Source organism: Tursiops truncatus, chromosome 11 (assembly GCF_011762595.2).
Source record: "Tursiops truncatus isolate mTurTru1 chromosome 11, mTurTru1.mat.Y, whole genome shotgun sequence".
Lineage (NCBI taxonomy): Eukaryota > Metazoa > Chordata > Mammalia > Artiodactyla > Delphinidae > Tursiops > Tursiops truncatus.
The window spans coordinates 38,202,942-38,221,392 of record NC_047044.1 but is presented as its reverse complement, the minus strand read 5'-3'; the positions used below and the strand labels follow the sequence as shown (position 1 = coordinate 38,221,392).

The 18,451-nt window shown below is 36.1% G+C and overlaps 1 protein-coding gene across 1 annotated transcript in view; it reads left to right on the top strand.

The window, feature by feature from the left end:
* Positions 1–18,451, top strand: part of OTOGL (otogelin like) — a 148,810-nt gene that overhangs the window by 38,959 nt on the left and 91,400 nt on the right. Inside the window, exons 13-22 of the mRNA XM_019918727.3 lie at positions 469–577; positions 1,629–1,675; positions 2,398–2,543; positions 4,512–4,635; positions 6,509–6,686; positions 10,101–10,225; positions 12,690–12,899; positions 14,784–14,949; positions 15,718–15,792; positions 17,025–17,077. Coding sequence (XP_019774286.2) covers positions 469–577; positions 1,629–1,675; positions 2,398–2,543; positions 4,512–4,635; positions 6,509–6,686; positions 10,101–10,225; positions 12,690–12,899; positions 14,784–14,949; positions 15,718–15,792; positions 17,025–17,077 — 1,233 coding nt within the window. The remainder of the gene's footprint in view (positions 1–468; positions 578–1,628; positions 1,676–2,397; positions 2,544–4,511; positions 4,636–6,508; positions 6,687–10,100; positions 10,226–12,689; positions 12,900–14,783; positions 14,950–15,717; positions 15,793–17,024; positions 17,078–18,451) is intronic.

Genomic DNA, 18,451 nt, shown 5'->3' with positions numbered 1-18,451 from the left:
GGTTCGACCACCTTTCCTCATTAGAGAGAAGTACTAAATGCAGTTCTACTGTACTTGCCCTTTGAGAAGCACTGCTTGGCTCTTTATTATCTGTGTGATGATAGTATAAATCTCTCACTTTGACATAAAGAGAAATAAAACCAAGAATATACTTTCTCCCTCTTCTCCTCCCCTCTTCCCTCAAAAGCAAAGAGACATTAGTTGCCCTAATTCTGTACTGTGAATCTTGAATTTCTGATGGCAAGTCATGGGATGAGAAAGTTGAAAACCACTGAAATAGACCCTTATAAGGTAGCTACTGATTGAGACAGAGCAAGGCTGTCGGTAACCTCCTTGAAAGTAAAGAAACTTGTTATTTCCAGCACATAGTGTAAGCAAGTGTTCAATAAAAGTTGGTTGAATTATTATATTCAAAGAATACAATCTTTATTATTTATTTTGTGAATTTGATATGTTTTTCTTAAATAGGCCTCATAATGGAAAATGGGACTTGCATCTCCTTGGAAAATTGCCCATGCAGTTTTCATGGATTAGCTTATTCAGTTGGTTCAAAAATTGAACAAGAATGTACTGAATGGTATGTGATTAATGTACAGCTAATTATTTCTGGATACTTGACTAGTTGACCATTTTACCATGACATATGTTTAAAGAAATATACTTTTTATTGATTTTTCTTCCAAAAATTCCAAGACACAGTTTTCCTTTTATTTAAAGCCTTACAGGGACAGGGTGGTGGGGGGAACATCTATATTTTCTTTTATGATGTAATTCTCCTCACTTCCCTTGGTAGTTCTATAAAATCTTATATCCATGTGATGAACTGTTGAATTGTCTTGTTATTCATAATCACCAATTTGCACAAACTTTTACCTTTAGAACTTGATGGTTCTCTTGGCCTTCTCTATTGAGTACCTTAAAAAGTGACTATCCAGTTTTTGGCCATGATTAGAGACTTTTAGAATTTCTTCTTAAATTAGCTAACTAAAACTATTATAGCCAAAGATTAAATCCCTTCAGGGCAATCTAAAAAGAAACAGAGGTGTAAATGTCTTTAGGCAATTTTCCCTTAGGTGTCTGTGTATATAACTGAAATGCAATTGAAAACTCACCCTGCTCTTAGATACTGATTTGAGTTCCTGCCATTCTGAGACTGCTTCTGTCCTCCAAAATTCATACCTGTTTGATGGTAGAAGGCAGAATTTATCTTACAAAGGGAATATCTTTTCTCTCTCCTTAATGTCTGATGATGCTCAAAGCCAACTTTTAAAATTTTTAGTAGATGAGTTAACTTATTAATCTTAACCTCTCTCTATATATTTCTCTAATGATGTGGGTAAATACTTTATTGTGTGTGACCTTTTTTGGTTTAATCAATGAGGGAAGGACAGAAACAGAAGTTCTCTGCTTAGTGTTTTTGTTCTTGACTAATGCAATAAATAATAATTTAGGTGCTTGCCAGTCCAAATGTATCAGTTAATTGAACTTTTGGAGAGATATTTTTCAAGTCAGATTATTCCGAACCTAAAAAACATGATACATTTTGGTTACATTTACCAATACGTTATTGCAAATATTCATACAGTTTCTCTATACAATTAGATTAATATTTTTATCATTTCATTTAGTGTATGTGTTGGTGGAGTTTGGAACTGCACTGAGCATGACTGCCCAGGTAATCTTTTAAAATGTTTTTAAAGACAATGTCTTGATTTTCTTGAAATTGAGGAGGAAGCTAGCACTGATTTTTGTAAGGTCATCTCATATAAATGCAATGATTTCTAAATCCAGATATTAAGAGGATAGTGGAAAATTGAATAAATGATAGCTCTGAGCAGACAGCTTTGGGAAAAATTTACTAAAATAGTAGAAATATTCTAAAAAATATGTGGGACAGGTATCATTTAATAAATTTTAAGTTAAATTGAATAACATAATTTAGTAAGTTTGTCAAACACTTTAGTTATTCTTTTTGATACCTAAAAATTTATCCTAAGTTGACCTACTTCTTTTTAAGAATAAACATAATTTCTTCTTCCTTCTCCTTTTCTCCTTCTTCTCCTTCCCCTTCTTCTCCTTCTCCTTCCTCTACTTCTTCTTCTTCTTCTCCTCCTCCTCCCCCTCCCCCTCCCCTCCCCGCCCCCTCCCCCTCCCCCTCCTCCTCCTCCTCCTTCTTCTTTTCTTCCTCTTCCTCTTCTTCCTCCTCTACTTCTTCTTCCTCTTCTTCTTCTTCTACTTCTCCTTCTCCTTCTTCTCCTTCCTCTTCTTCCTCTTCTCCTTGCTCTGCTTTGCTCCCCTTTGCTCCCCCTTCTCCCCCTTCTCCTCCTTCTCCTCTTCCCCCCCCACCCCGACCTCCTCCTCCTCCTCCTCCTTCTTCTTCTTTTTCTTTTTTGGTAGTTCAATGCTCTGTTGTAGGTGATTCTCATTTTACTACTTTTGATGGTCGACATTATTCTTTCATTGGAATGTGCCAATACATCCTTGTAAAAGGAACTGGAAAAGATAAATTCACAATTACTTTACAGAAAGCTCACTGTGAGCAGGTAAGAACATTTCAAAATGACCAGAGGAATGTTCATTTTTTTTGACTCAAACTTCTTATCTCGGTTAAGAATGGTAACATGAATGGGTATAGTTATTTTCTTCAAAAATAGGACACCACTGATTGTTAAGATGCATCATTATTCTATATACTACAAAGAAAGAAAGCATGTTGATGATTAATCTGTTATACTATTAATATCATGTATCCTGATTTCAGAGATATTAAATATCTAAAAATCTAAATATCTATTAAAATATAGGATATTAAAATAAATTCAGAGATATTAAAATATATTAAAAATATATCAGATTAAATAGTGCATATTTATTGTACTTTCTTTCTTAAAAATGGTATTTGTTTATGTATAGGTTTTTGGAACATTTCATGACTGCACAATAGACAATAAGCTTTTTGTTACTTCAAAACTGCTCTCTTTTTTTTTTAACATCTTTATTGGATGTTAATTGCTTTACAATGGTGTGTTAGTTTCTGCTGTATAACAAAGTAAATCAGCTATACATATACATATATCCCCATATCTCCTCCCTCTTGCATTTCCCTCCCACTTTCCCTATCCCACCCCTCTAGGTGGTCACAAAGCACCAAGCTGATCTCTCTGTGCTATGTGGCTGCTTCCCACTAGCTATCTATTTTACATTTGGTACTGTATATATGTCCATGCCACTCTCTCACTTCATCCCAGCTTCCCCTTCCCCTTCCCTGTGTCCTCAAGTCCATTCTCTATGTCTGCGTCTTTATTCCTGTCCTGCCCCTAGATTCTTCTTTATTCCTGTCCTGTCCATCTTTATTCCTGTCCTGCCCCTAGATTCTTCAGAACCATTTATTTTGTTTTAAGATTCCATATATATGTGTTAGCATACGGTATTTGTTTTTCTCTTTCTGACTTACTTCACTCTGTATGACAGACTCTAGGTCCATCCACCTCACTACACCTCACTACAAATAACTCAATTTCATTTCTTTTTATGGCTGAGTAATATTCCGTTGTATATATGTGCCACATCTTCTTTATGCATTCATCTGTCGATGGGCACTTAGGTTGCTTCCATGTCCTGACTATTGTAAGTAGAGCTGCAATGAACATTCTGGTACATGACTCTTTTTGAATTATGGTTTTCTCAGGGTATATGCCCAGTAGCGGGATTGCTGGGTCATATGGTAGTTCTGTTTTTACAGACTGCTATCTTAAGGGTGATTTTTGACAGAATTTAACAAGTTTCACATCATTCTAAATAGATATGATGGATTTTTTAGCATTCTGGAATATTTATTTTAAAGACATTTTCTTGAAATAAGCACATCAATAATTTGTAAACAAAGAAACCCAGATCTTTCATTCATCTCTCTCTAAATCAAGTAGTCAAAATTTTGCCAAAATCTTTTTTTCTATTTTCATTCGAACATAAAATGGTTGTTTCCAACAAAATTCCAGTCTACTTTGTTAGCTTTTTTTTAGTTTGATTTTTATTTTTTCTTTTGCAATATGTCAGGTCTCAGTTAACCTTCTGCGTGGAACAGTAATTCTCCTTGTTCTTTTCTACATTGAATTTTTAAAATATTTAATATACCACAAATGAATTTGGAAAGATCCTTTAATTATGCAGTATGGAAAACATAATTATTGGCACTTTATTGAAAAAATTTCTATTTAATAATCTGTGTAAACTGTATGTATGTATATGGTATATTTAATGTACTACATAAAGATATATTTTATTAGTAATGGGGCTACATTATATTCACAATAAGATGTAATAACTATTATATTGCTTATTCTCAAGTTTTCTATATACCATAAATTTTTATCCATGTGTGCTCTCTCCTTTCTTTTCTCCTTTCTCTCCCTCATCCTCTCCCATTTCCTTCTCCCATTGGTCCTGTCCCTTTCTATGTCTTTCTCTCTCTCTCTCTCACTCCTTTAATTGATAATTTGATTTTTATGCAGAACCTTGGCTTGGTCTGCCTTCAGTCTGTAACTCTAATTCTGGAGGATGATTCCAACAAACAAGTGACCCTTAGTAGGGGAGGACAGATCCTCACCAGTCCTAACCAGGGATTCAGTCTGAATGGTAAGAAGCAATGCTGATGGTGTACTTTTCTTACATGAACAACAACAGCAGCACGACTTCAATGGAGTCTTTTCCCATTAGCCGACTAACCTAACATTTATTGAGTGACTGTGTGTTGCCAGCTCCTCAGCCAGACTTAGTTGAGACTGCCATGTTTATGGGATCTAGTGTTTATCTCAAGTGGACTAGAGTTTGGAAGAGGAGAGATACGAGTAAACAGCCACTTAAAAATATGATAAACCCAAAGATATGCATAGGGACTTTGGGGGTCTAAATGATTAGGTACAACTCACTCAACCCTGCAGGTATGGTCAGGAAATTTTCTTAAGAAAGGGACTATCTCATTGAGCATTTACAGCTCCTACATCCTTACGGATGAAGGAGATGGGGGAAGTGTTCTAGGCATAGCAAAGAGGAGAACTATGCAGTATGTTTAGGGGGAACTATAACTACTTTGGCATTGCTGCAGCATGAAGAGGGTAAGTGTAGAATGTCCAGAGATGAGAAGAGGGAAAGAGATGGGGGTGAGAATGGGAAAGACCTTATTTTTTAAATTGAAGTATAATTGACTTACAATATTATATTAGTTTTAGTTATACAACATAGTGATTCAATATTTTTATAGATTGTACTTCATTTAAAGTTATTTCAAAACAATGATTGTTATTTCCTGTGCTGTACAATATATCCTTCTTGCTTATCTGTTTTATACATAGTAGTTTGTATCTCTTAATTCCATGGGGAATGCCTTATATACAGGGCATCATACTTTGTTGTTTTCCTGGGAGGCCCTGTTCATGCCTGTGTTCCAGTATAGTTGCTAATAACAGTCTGTTTTGCTTTCAGAAATGCCTTGAATTGTGTTATAAATTACATGGTCACAGTCAGTGTCGTGCCAGGATGTTGATTGAACTTGATATGAAATTGAATGTGCAATTGTTATTATTTGACCATTTTTATGTACAAAGATGGCAATCTCATATGCTTCAACCAAATAAGCAATGAGTTTTAATGAGGAGACTAACTTTGTCTTTTTTTTTCTTGGTAGACTACTATAACAACACTATGGAAATGGCTTTGAGAAATGTTAGACAGTAGGCACAGATAATAGTTAGGATATTATTAGAGGAGGGCATACAAGGAATGAGGAGGAACTGATCCAAGACAGTGACAGTAGAGATGGAGAGAGGAAAACAGATTGAAATTTTATTTAGAAAAAAAGTGCTGTCAACTCGGTGATGGATTGGATTGGGGTTGGTTGGGGAAGGACAACAAGAGGGATGAAGTGATCAAAGAATGATTCTCAGATTTCTCGGTTTGGTGACCAGACTGATGGCAGAAATTGTGATAGAGATGCAGGAGCAACTCTTCTGGTTGCAAAAGTCAAATTCAGTCTTGAGCACAAGTTTCTCTTCTCTAAAGATGTCTCATAAAATGGTGCTTCTCTAGTGCTGTGCTCCCCTTTTTGCTGACAGTTTCAAAGGAATGGGGAGTTTTTGAAAAAGTGCCCCTTCCTTATTGAATCATGACCAATTCGTGGGAACACACACACACACACACACACACACACACACACACGTTAAGGAAAAGAGATCAGATTTCAAATGTCTAAGGACTGTCCACCCCCACCATGAGATGCTTGCCAACTGAAATTACATGTGCACCTGACAATGTATTAAAAATATCTGCTGAAGACCCAGAGGGAAATGGAAGAAAAGAAAGCAGGCACAAGGTGGTGAAAATTGGCCCCGGAGCACAGGAGCAGGAACTGGGAAGAAGTCTTTTGGAAGAAGACTCCCGATGTTGTACATTAGCATTTCAGAACACTGCCTGTGAGTCTCAAAGCTGATTTATGTATGTTCTTTTCCTGCAGGAATTGTTGAAATTCAGACTCTGTCATCCTTATTTATTCTTCTAAAAACCACGTTTGGTTTAAAGATTCTGTTTGCTATAGATGGGGAAAGAGTTTATATTCAGCTCACTAGTGCGTGGAAAAGAAGAACGTTAGGTCTGTGTGGCACGTTTAATGGGAACATAAGGGATGATTTTCTGTAAGTATGATCTCTGTATAGCTAACATAATTTAATGACTAGTAATTTAGAGGATATAAATTCTTACATTAAAAATGTTTACTTAACTAATAATAGCTTAGTACTCACTGTTCCAAGAGCTTTACATGGATTACTGTATTTAAATTTTGTAGCAATCCCCTGATTAGTATCTCTGTTTTATAGATAAGGAAGCTAACTGAGGCACCAAAGTGACAAATAAATAGCTCAGTCACATAGCTCAAATACAGTGGAGCTGGACTTTGGGTTTAAGTAGTGAGACTCAAGAGCCTGAAGGCTACCCACAGAATAACTTCCCGTTATTCTCTTTCTGCCGCCTATCCTATCAAGCTTAACGGTATTTTATGTAAAAAAAATTTTGCTGCCTTTAAAAAGTCTTAGAATCATTTGGTATGAATGATAGTAAATTATACTTTAATAATATTGATATCATTTGGTATGAATGATATCTCTAAAGCAACATTGTGGCATCTAAGTTAATTGGATTTTATGATAGTTGGTGTTTCATTAGGAGAAAAAGCAATAAAATACATTTATACCCCTTGTATTGACAAAGCACTTTCACCTACATGTGATAAGACATGGTGTATAACTTAGTGTAAATGCTTTGAGCACCTGTTATTGTGCTAAGCACTGTGGGACAATAGAGGCAGTAAGACATTGTTCCCATCCTCAAGGAGCTTATATTGTGGATTGGGAAAGGACAACCGTCTTTCAGAAATAATTTGTTCTAGGCGAGGTATTAATCACAATATGTATAAAAATACTGAGGTGAATTCAAAAAGTTAAGTGTTAACTTGTGTGGTTGTGGCTAGAAGCACAGCAAAATTTTGAGTAGCTCAGGGTGGGCTGGGTAGGCGGGGAGCGTTTCCTGGAGAAGCCATTCTCCAAATGCCATTAAAAAAACACTTCTGCATATTCTTCCTGCTTTGGGTTCTGTCCGCTCCCTAATCTTCCCCATTAACTCCTATTTATTTTTCAAACCAACTCGGTCATTATTTGCTTCAAAAAGTGAGTTTGTATCCCACCAAAGTTAATTTTGACTCTTTTATCTATGAAAATCTGTCGTTTATCTGTCTGGTTTCCACTTAAAACTGCAAAGGCGGGCTTCCCTGGTGGCGCAGTGGTTGGGAATCCACCTGCCGATGCAGGGGACGCGGGTTCGTGCCCCGGTCTGGGAAGAGCCCACATGCCGCGGAGCGGCTGGGCCCGTGAGCCATGGCCGCTGGGCCTGCGCGTCCGGAGCCTGTGCTCTGCAGCGGGAGAGGCCACAACAGTGAGAGGCCTGCGTACCGCAAAAAAAAAAAAAAAAAAAAAAAAACACAACTGCAAAGGCTTTGAGAATAAAGACCGTGTCCTTAATCCTTATATTCTTAAGAACTAGCAGAGTACCTTATATGCACTAGACAGTTGAACTGAACGGAGGTAGGACTTTTGATGTAGCACCAAGAAGAGAATCTGGATCAGCAAGGAGAAAGGGCATTTCAGTTTTGTAATTTTAAAAGAGAGTTTCTTTTACCTTTTCTCCTGTGTAATTAATTTGCTTTTAGGTCATTTACGGGTTTTGTTTGTTTGTTTGTTTCATTTACTGGTAGATCAGAATATTGATTTCTTATCAATTTGTGAAACAGAAACTATATTAAGTGACTTGGTTAAGATGTGCAGAGGAGACATTAAGCCTTTTCTCTTCCTGTTTGTCAGAATGGGTTAGTAGTCAATGTTTAACAGATGGCAGATCTGTCTGCCTCTTTCTAAGGCACCAGTCTCCTCCATGTATAAACATTCAGGCCTGATAACAGTGCAGGATAATATTTCAGAGTCAGAGATAATTTTCAAACATTGTTTAGCTTTCCAGCATAAGCAGTTAAAATTCCTTGCATCACAAAGTTAATGTGAATCTGCAAACATAATGAATGGAAAATATTAATTACTTGAAAATTAATTTTGTATGCCTTGTTTTAGTAAATTCACTACGGTGAACTGAAAGGCTATTTTATAAAATGAATGCAATAAATAAATGGGTCTACATTTCAGCTTTTTTTTTTGGTATTTATTGTTTTAAGTGAATTAAATGAAATAAGAGAGCCAAGCTCTGAGTCAGTTCCTCCTGGGAATCCTGAGTACACCTATCACCTTGACCTATTTTATTGTGCTTTGTAGGGATAAAGAGGGATGGAGAGGGAAGGAATGAGAAGAGCTAGTGCAAGTCATGCAATTTCTGTGAGTCTTCGTGTTCTCATTGGAGCAAAATTAGATTTTGGATTGGGTGTCTGTTATAATTCTACACATTTCTAGAATAGTTTCATTTTGAGGAATAGAAAAAAGAAGGAAAGGGTGGCTACAAGGGATGAGCATGGTGGAGTAGCTTGTGTGGCTCCCTCTTTTACTCCTGTCTTTGTGGTGAGAAGCTCCATATAGCTTCATATTGGTGATTGAGATAAATGGTAGGCAAAGTAGTTATGTTTATTTGGACACTAAGAGAGTGAAGATAAATGCTACTCTGTTATTTGGCCGTGTTGTAGCAATTCATGCAGTTATGGCTTGCATTAGTGAAGTTTTGCTTGATCAAAGCTTCCTACAGGAAACCTAGTCCAACCTGATTCTCTAAGTAGTTCTGACAGTGTCTGGCACAGCTCCAACAGGGATTGCCACTCACTATTGGCTGATGAGTTACTAAACCTTGATGACTTCTGGAGGGGGCATTTTAGTGTCTGGCTCTTAAACATTGTTGTGGTTTATAAGCCTGAAGGATAGATATTTCTCTTCCACTTTGGTTTGCTGAGGGAACTGAAGAAGTGAGAAAACGTGGGTGAAGAGTGCCTCATACCATTTCTTCTTAATTTTCACTTGGTTTGTTTGCCCAACCTCACAGTGGAACCTCAGTATGTCAGGCCTCATAATGAAAATTGAAATACTGAACCAGCAGTGTAGATTATTTCTTCCTTAGGACATTTGTCTTTACCCTGAAAAGAATCACGTGAGCTCCCTACCTCCACCTCCCTAAACCACACGCATTCATGCTTTGGTTGTGTGATATTTCATCCAAGTGGTGTGAACTACGTTTGAATCTCACCTCTGACACTTAGCAGCTGAGTGAACATTAATATTTCTCTAAGCTTCTGCTTTGCCTTCTCTCTAAAATGGGGATAATGGTTTGTCCTTCACAAGGCTGAAATGATTATTAAGTAAAACCATGTATGTCCACAATTTGACACATTGTAAAACTTAATAATAAGAAGCTAACACCGTGTATATTTAAAGATGTAATAAAACATTTCAAGCTTTAAGATTTCTTTGTAAATTAAAAAAATAGTATTCTCTTTTTTCAATATTTGAAGACTCTGAAGGAAGGAAATGAATGGGAGAGGCTAAGAGAATATTATATTTGCTTTTTAGTTCTCCATCAGGCATGATAGAAGGTACCCCACAACTTCATGCAAATGCATGGAGAGTTTCCTCCACTTGTTTTGCACCAGTTCATGTTCCTATGATGGACCCCTGCAACATTAATCAACAAAACAGTAAGTCTTTCTGCATGTAAACCTAAGAAAAAGTTCTCTCTATTACTGTAATTTTGTAAAATTAGATAGTGATTTTAAATTCTGATTTTCTTCATTATGATAAAATCGATGCCATTCTTTATGTATTTTTATTTAATACATATGCCTCTTTATGTAATCTAGGTTACTTTAAAAAAGAACTCCAGAAAATGACTCTTTTATTTACTACTCTGCATTCATAAATTTACTTACTTTAGATGTTCAGAAATCCCTCAACTGTTCCCAAATGTGAGCTAGCATTTTGGGTATTTCAGATTATTTAAATGCTAAAGAAAAATCTCTGGAACTATTCTAATAATGCTCGTATAGTCTTGGGATATTCAACTTCGGTTCCACAGTGTGACAGTGCATGTGAATTCTCCTGTTTATTGATGTCACACTACGAGTTCCTACTCACAGAACATATTATGGCTTCATAAGCAGGAAGCCAGTGATCCAGAGAAGCTTTGTGCCGTCAGGTGTGTAACAATTTGAGATTGTCGTAGAGTTCCAATTTACAATGACAGTGCAACTCACATGCCAAGAATTTTTGGCTGTATTTTTTTTTTTACTAAAGCCACAGCAGACCACGTGAAAGGCTATTTTACTGTTCAATAAAAGAAGGCATATTTTTTTTTTCAAAATCACTTTGTGAAAGAAAATTAATGTGCATGCTTAAATAGATATTTTTATAATTTAAATTTGTTCCTTTATTTTGGTTGGTTTACTGTTTTTATGTAGTTTTAAAAATTCATTATTAATATTGATTGAGTACCCATGAGAAGTTAGCAGAGTTTCTGGATTTTGTAGTGGTTGTTTGGAAGGATTCTGTTTATTGTTCTGTGGTCCTTATTATTAACTTATAGTTTTAGTGTCCTGGAAAGAAAACAAGATAATCTTGCTTTTAGTGATTTTTTTTTTTTTAATCTAGGCCAACTTCTAATTTATCAATTGGACTTTACTCCAATTTTCTCTGGTTGTTTCTTTAATGACCTCCTTTATTCCCTACCATTTTTTTATATATATATTTTTGTCCCCATATCTTATATCTTCTATGACATATATATTTTAGATATTATTTTTCTTCACCTTTGCCATGAACTATTATTTTTTAATTTCAAATAGGTAAATTCAAAAAGATCCCCAAAGAAAGGAAAATAAATAGATGAAAGTCAACTCTAATATGGATTCTGAAGGATATTTTTAAACAAGGATTTTCTGAGTCACCCTTTCACTTAATGTCAGTAGGAATGTTTTTTGATCTACAAATCTTTAGGGCATGCAATAAAAGCTATTGCTTGGAGATCCTGGGAATTAGGAGTATATATGCTAATAGTATGCTGTTATAGTCTGTCATTTGTTTTCATATATTATGTGCATAACAATGCAAAAATATATAATACTCAGGTAATTACTTAGATAATTACCATGTGTTTCCAATAATAAATATATTTAAAATGCTCAGCAAAAAAAGTTCAGTATAATTCCTCAGTAATGAAAAAATTCTATCTCTAGTAGCTCATCTTGTCTCTCAAAGACAATGACAACTCAAAGATTGATTAATTTTATCTGTGAAGAAATCAATGCAGTCAAGGTCCATTGCACCGAGAAATCACAGGACGAGGCTTTTTCAGAAAGATGAAATCCAGATTGTTTTGTCAAACTTGGTTACTCCCATAAAGAATTATATCTGAGCAGTCATTCTCAAGGAAAAGTCAACACATTTCAAGAACTTATTATACACATCCCCTCAAATGGCTTGGTAGTGATAGCTCATAGCCTTTAGCATATGTTCCATTACCAATTTCTGTTCATTATTCATTTACTCACGTATTCGTCATAGATTCATTTATCAAACATTATTGATCTAATATTTACCAGACATTGTGCACTATGCCTTGCGCAGATATTGCATTTAACGACTATGTGGCATCTACCTCATTACCATTTACCTCAGAGACTCCATTGGAGTGAGATGATTCCTAGTCCTTCCTGGATAATTGTGTATCCCAGGGAATTGCCATAACATCCACAATTGGCACTGCTTTTATTGTGTGTGGATGTTGGGAGGTAAACCTTCTAATATTCATCAGTTCTTTATAGCAGAATTAGGGTGATTTCCTAAGATGGTCCTCAGGCGATGGGGTAATTGAGGCCACTTCTGTCAGTTAACCCTTCTGTTGCTCAACTTATTCAGGTATAACACAATACTCTTTTTTTTTTTTTTTTTGCTAGAAGAATATTAAATATGGATTAAGTGCTGTTACCAATATTACCAAAAGAAGTATAAGCTGAAAATATTGGCTCTTATTGAAAATAATATGCAGTACAGTGTTATTTCTCAGAAAGCAAGATGCTTGGATAGTGCTGGAATTTGATACTTCAGGGGTATTTGATACTAGCTAGACTAGTAAATGAAGTGCTAATGGGGTTCTTTGTCTGTTAGTTGGATATGCAGCACACTGTGATGTTATCCACCAAGAGCTCTTTGCTCCTTGCCACATCTATATTAGCCCTGGGCTGTACTATCAGCTATGCCGCCATGATGCATGCAAGTGCGGAAGCGCCTGCCTATGCAATGCTCTTGCCCACTATGCCTACCTCTGTGGCCAGCATGGTGTTCCCATCGATTTCAGAGCTCAGATTTCATTCTGTGGTGAGTATGATGGCATTGTCACTGATAAAGATGATCAAATAACACTTTAGAGATTTTTGTATTTGTAATTACCGCTATTTTTAAATAAAAAGTCAATATTTGCTTAGGTTATTTGACTTATTATAATGTGTAAACATGAAAAAAGTGTAATACTTTATTTCTTAAAATTGGAGCTCTGTTGGATAAGACCAATGGGTTTTGACTATTTTTACCATAAGCAAAATTAGAGTGTAGTTGTATGGTTTGAAATATGCAACAGAAATAATTTGAAACATTTGAAAAAATTCTTATAGAAATGTTCTAAATATTGGAAAGTATGGGAAAGCATTATGTGGTATAGTGACACAGATTTGTAGGTAAATAGGTAAATTACGCAACAGACAATTATTATCTCAAGTTCTTAGGGCTCGAATCTTCCTGGTTATGATGGCTGTTGTTATCATGCATAGTAGATTGTTTCCTTTCCTTACTGTTCTATAATTTCTTTTATGATTTAATCTTTCTTTATCAAGACTGCCCATTCCCCTTACCCCCATTAGAATCTTCTGTGACCTGGGTTTCAGGAGCTTCATTCTCTCCATCTCTTCATCCCTCAGTGGTTTCAAAAACTTTTTCCTATTATTCCAGGAGTAACACTGGCCAGTTGTGATGTTAATTTCTCAGCTTGGGCTTTCTAAGACAAAAATAATGTAAATATAAAGGTAATGTAAATTCATATACCAAACCTGTGCAGGAATTTGATTTCTCAGAGGATACTTTATTTCATCAGAGACCCCACAGAGTTAGAGAAGCTTTCCTGACATCTCCTTGTACTATGAGCAGATTTCTTCTAGTCCAGAAGTTGGCAAATTACACCCTTGGGCTTCCCGTGTTTTTGAAAATAAAGTTTACTGCCCATATGTTTGCATATTGTCTATGACTGCTTTTGAGCTACAGGGGTAGAGTTGAGCAGTTGTGACAGAGACTGTATGGCCAGAAAAGTAGAAACTATTTACCATTTAGCTCTTTACAAAAAAAGTTTGCTGACCTCTGCTGTAGTCCATCTTTTCAACTGACGATGGAGATTGTTTTGGAGGTCCAAGTTAAGCGTCTCCCAATTCCTCGCCCTGAAAAGGACCAACTTTCATTTCCCATTTCCTTAAGAGTTAAATATCAGGTCCAAGATTACTGGGACCCATCCTCCCTTCCTCTACTTAAAGTTCTGAATTTTATTTCTTTACTTCTGGCATATGGAGAAGTTACCCTCCACCGCCATTTTTTTCTCACAATATCAATTATACATTTAACATTATTTCAGTTGTGTTTTATCCAGCATTTTTGTTTGTATAAGTGTGTTTTTCGATTATTTTAGTTTGCCTACTGTAATCAGTTCAGTTTGTTCTAAAAAGAAATTGGAGGGTTTAGCAAAAAGTGCAAACATGATTAAAAAGGCAAAAAACAGGAGCTGTGAGTACAGATTGATAAAGTCAAGTTTTGTGCTAATTGTAGAGGACTAAAAGTTTACTTAGGATTAAATAATGTCAAAGAAGAAGGTGGTGTCAGTACAGCAGTAAATAAATTTAAAATGTGAGGAAGGGAAGTTTATTTAGACGGATAAAATGGCTTAAAAATATTAAAAAAAATTATAGCACAGACTGTTAAAGAATGTTATGGAATGTCACCCTTAAATATATTTCACGTAGAAATTTTGTTCTTCTGTTACACTGAGGCAAAGAATAATTTTATTTATTTATTTATGATATAGGATTCTGTAATGTTCTAGGTTTATTGATGTAAGATATCTTCTTTTTTCATGATTTATGTCTATCATAGACTTATAACCCAGCATAAAATGCTTCTCGGCCCTGTGGAGATCTTTCTCAACTGATGCTTCTTCGTCCTCAGGGGTGGTGTGCCAGAAAGGCATGATGTACCATTACTGCTCCACCTTCTGTCGCCGCTCCTGCATCTCTCTCTCTTCCCCAGAACAGTGTCCTGATGACTGTGCTGAAGGCTGCAACTGTCCCGAAGGCAAATACTATGAAGACACACTTAGCTTTTGTGTGCCCATGTACGTCACAGGAGTGGGTTGACAGCGTCCAGTTTTTATCTCTTTTCTCCCTTACAGGATAAATGGGCTATCATGCCTCTTTCCTTTCTTTCTGTTTTTTTATCTAATTGACTCAGCACCATAAATTTTTCCACTATTAAACAGTCACTTTTTCCATGAAATAAGTGTGCGTATTTGCAAAGATCTGCTTGTGAGTTGTTTCTTTAATAGTTCTTAATGTCTTTACCTTTATTTATTTATTTGTTAACCCTGTATGTGTTCACAAAAGCTCTATAGAAAGAGTTAAGGAATCTGATGGTTAATCCTGAAGTTTATTCCCACTTGCTTTTGCCATATCAATAATGATAGCAAGGTTTATGTTTCACGGTCATGTGGCAGATTTTAGTAGCAGGATTTTAATGTCTCTCAGCGCTCAGAAATTTCTCAAATCTCATATGACATTAAGACTTTTGTTGTCTACATAAGGCTAAATGATATACCAGTTGTGTTTCTCTGAAGTGCCTTCAGGGACTTTTTATTTGGTGACAAAAACAACACAGTCTGTTCTGTCACTAAAACAATACAGAGCTTGAATTTAGAAAACAAAATCTAAAGCTGCACAAGGCTTCACATTTGTATAACAGAATTGCATGGGATCTCATGGAGTAATGTCATTGTTAGACTGTGCATTAAAATTACCAGTACAGAGCATATGGTCTGCTTGAATTTCAGTGTTTTTTAAAAAATTTATATCCTATTTTGTTAATTTAACCCTTCTTTTCCTTGCAGATTTCACTGTCGGTGTCATTACAGAGGCAGCATTTACCAACCTGGGGAGCTCATCCCAACGCTCTCAGGCTTATGGTAGATTTCAGTGATGGTGATTGTTCTTGACAAATAACATGTAATCATATAACTTCTTAACCAAAACCATAAATTGAAATATGACACCTATAATTTGAAAAATACAGATAACCTTAATATATATACTTTTAAATCATATATATTACATTTATATATATTAAACCCTAATATATATATATATATATATATATATATATAAAACCACATGTATATATTACATTTCAACATGGAGTGCCTAAGTCTTGTGCTCATAACTGCAGAAAAGAGCTATGAATTGAAGTTTCAAATAGTGAAATGGAAGGCCTTTGATCGGTTTGATTCTCAAATAAAAGTTAAGGATGAGATGAATGTTCAAATACTGTAAGTTACTGAGGGGTTTTAGTTTTGTGGTTTATCCACTGGCTTATTGAGAACTGGTGTGTTTTTCCTTATCATGATACCTTCTTAAGGGATTTTCAAGATTCACATTGCCTGAATTTGGTTTTTGCCTTATGCCCTGACTTTCGAACTCAGGTTGCAAGATTGGACTTCACTCTATCTTCCACACTGCTGCCAGAATGACTTTTCTAGAATTCAAACCAACCATATCACATCTGTGTTTAAGGTCTTTAGTGACTCACTTCACGGATAAATTCTTAGTGTCTTAATAGGAGCTGGCCTTTGACTCTTTGCCATCCGCATCCCCTGTCACTTCCCACATGGTACTCTGTCGCATGGAAAGCTGTCCTACCCCTACATGGCTTTGTACTACATCTCCAGTCAGTGTGACAGCCTTCCTACTTTAATCTATATTGTAACCTTCATCCCTTCTTCAAAATTTTCCCGACTTTATCTTCTTTGACTGCCCTGATGTCAATTGCTAACAGATTTTTAAACATTTTTTGGTGCTTTACTTCTATGTCTTAAACGTTTTTATGTTGCATGTCACACTGGCTAAATTATTTATTTGTATGTCTTTCTTTCCTACTAGAATATAGTAGGCACTTGGCTAAAGACTACGAATTTTGGTGTTTGAATTCCCCATGCCTGTCACAGTGCCCCACACATATATGAGTGTTTGATAAAAATATGTTGAACTGAAATAGCTCTCTTCGAATTGGACCTACACCAATAACTTATTTGTAAAAATGAAAAATCGTATTTGTCAATTCTTGCATGTTATATTGTTTTTGAAATACAGAAAAAACTTGAGGTTTGGTTTCATGAATTAACTACTTGTTTACTTCTACCAGCCAGTGTTCAAATGGGACTGTGAAATGTGATGAATTAGCAACACCCTCTGCTGGTAAGATCTAGATTTTTCCTTAAAGAGAATGTGCCTCTAGTACTGCTCCTGCTCTTAGGGCAGAAGTTATTAATCCGTCACAGCCCTCCTTGCCAATGTGCATGGAGGAATAGCCTTAGAATGTTTTTCAACATGGTACTCTGGCGCTTCCTAACTTTTTTCACATTCGGAATTATAGTATTTGTAGGACAGTGTGGGGTGAACATATAAGGCTGCTTAGGGGCAGAGCTGATCAACCCAGGGATGCTGCCTTGATGCTGCCTATCCCAGCACCACCCCAGGTGCCCCAAAGGCTTTAGGGATATGTATCCAGACACCTGTCGGAACTCACTTGTGCAACAGCAGTTAGGAAACCCTACTCCAGACCAGCAGATTCTAATGTACACACAGTCACCTGGGGATCTTGCTAAAATGCTGATTCTGATTCAGTAGGTCAGGGGTGATGCCTGCAATATTTCTGTTGATGGCTGAAGTGATGCTAATGCTACTGGGTCCTGGGCTACATTATAAGTAGCAAAGCTTTAGTACTAGCAGCCATCAATTAGAAATGGCATGTAAAATGACATCGACTGCCATCTCTCTTGAGGATATCATCTTACGATTGCATATCATTCCTGAAGATCTTATATATTAGGAGACCCTTTATATTACTTATTTTCACCACACAAAAAGCCTCAAATTTTTGGTCACTGTGGAGAAATTCTAGGCAAATACTAAACAAAACTACCTTTTGTTGATTTTAATGGGCAGGAAGAGTGTAGGCTGCTAAAACTAATTGTGAGCTATTGCTTTGTTATTCATTTGCACAGTTATGTAATATATTTTATAAATTAGCTTTAAATTATATGCCCTGGATTCAATTTATGAGGATTCAGGCTGTCTAGGGCTTCTTTACAGTGTATGTTCATGGACCACACACATATTCAATAGCTACTAGGCCCTCCCTGCCTTGCCCCATTTGCGTCAGGGTGGCTCAGCATTGAAGAAAAGGATGCCCAGGTGGCCAGACTTCTCACAGAGGAATCCCCAAGATTCCTTTTGGCCCTAGATAAGGGGTGTTATTTAATCCCTCTGAGCTCAAAAGTTTCTGGAGCAATATGTAAGCCCTAGCCTGCCTGTAATTATGTCCATTTTCTGCACTTCTACATTATAGTGAGGACTAATGTAAATAATGACTCAGAGGTGAAGCAAGATCTAAAAGTATCATGTGTTTGTTGTAAACATACAACTTTGTAAAGTTTAAATATACTGTACTGTCAGTCCTCAAAAATTGATAATGTATGTTTGGATTAATCAAAATACCCTGGTTCTTGATCTCAGAAAATTATATACTAGTTGTTTAGTTACTGCTTTATGGAAGGCAGCTAAAGTTTT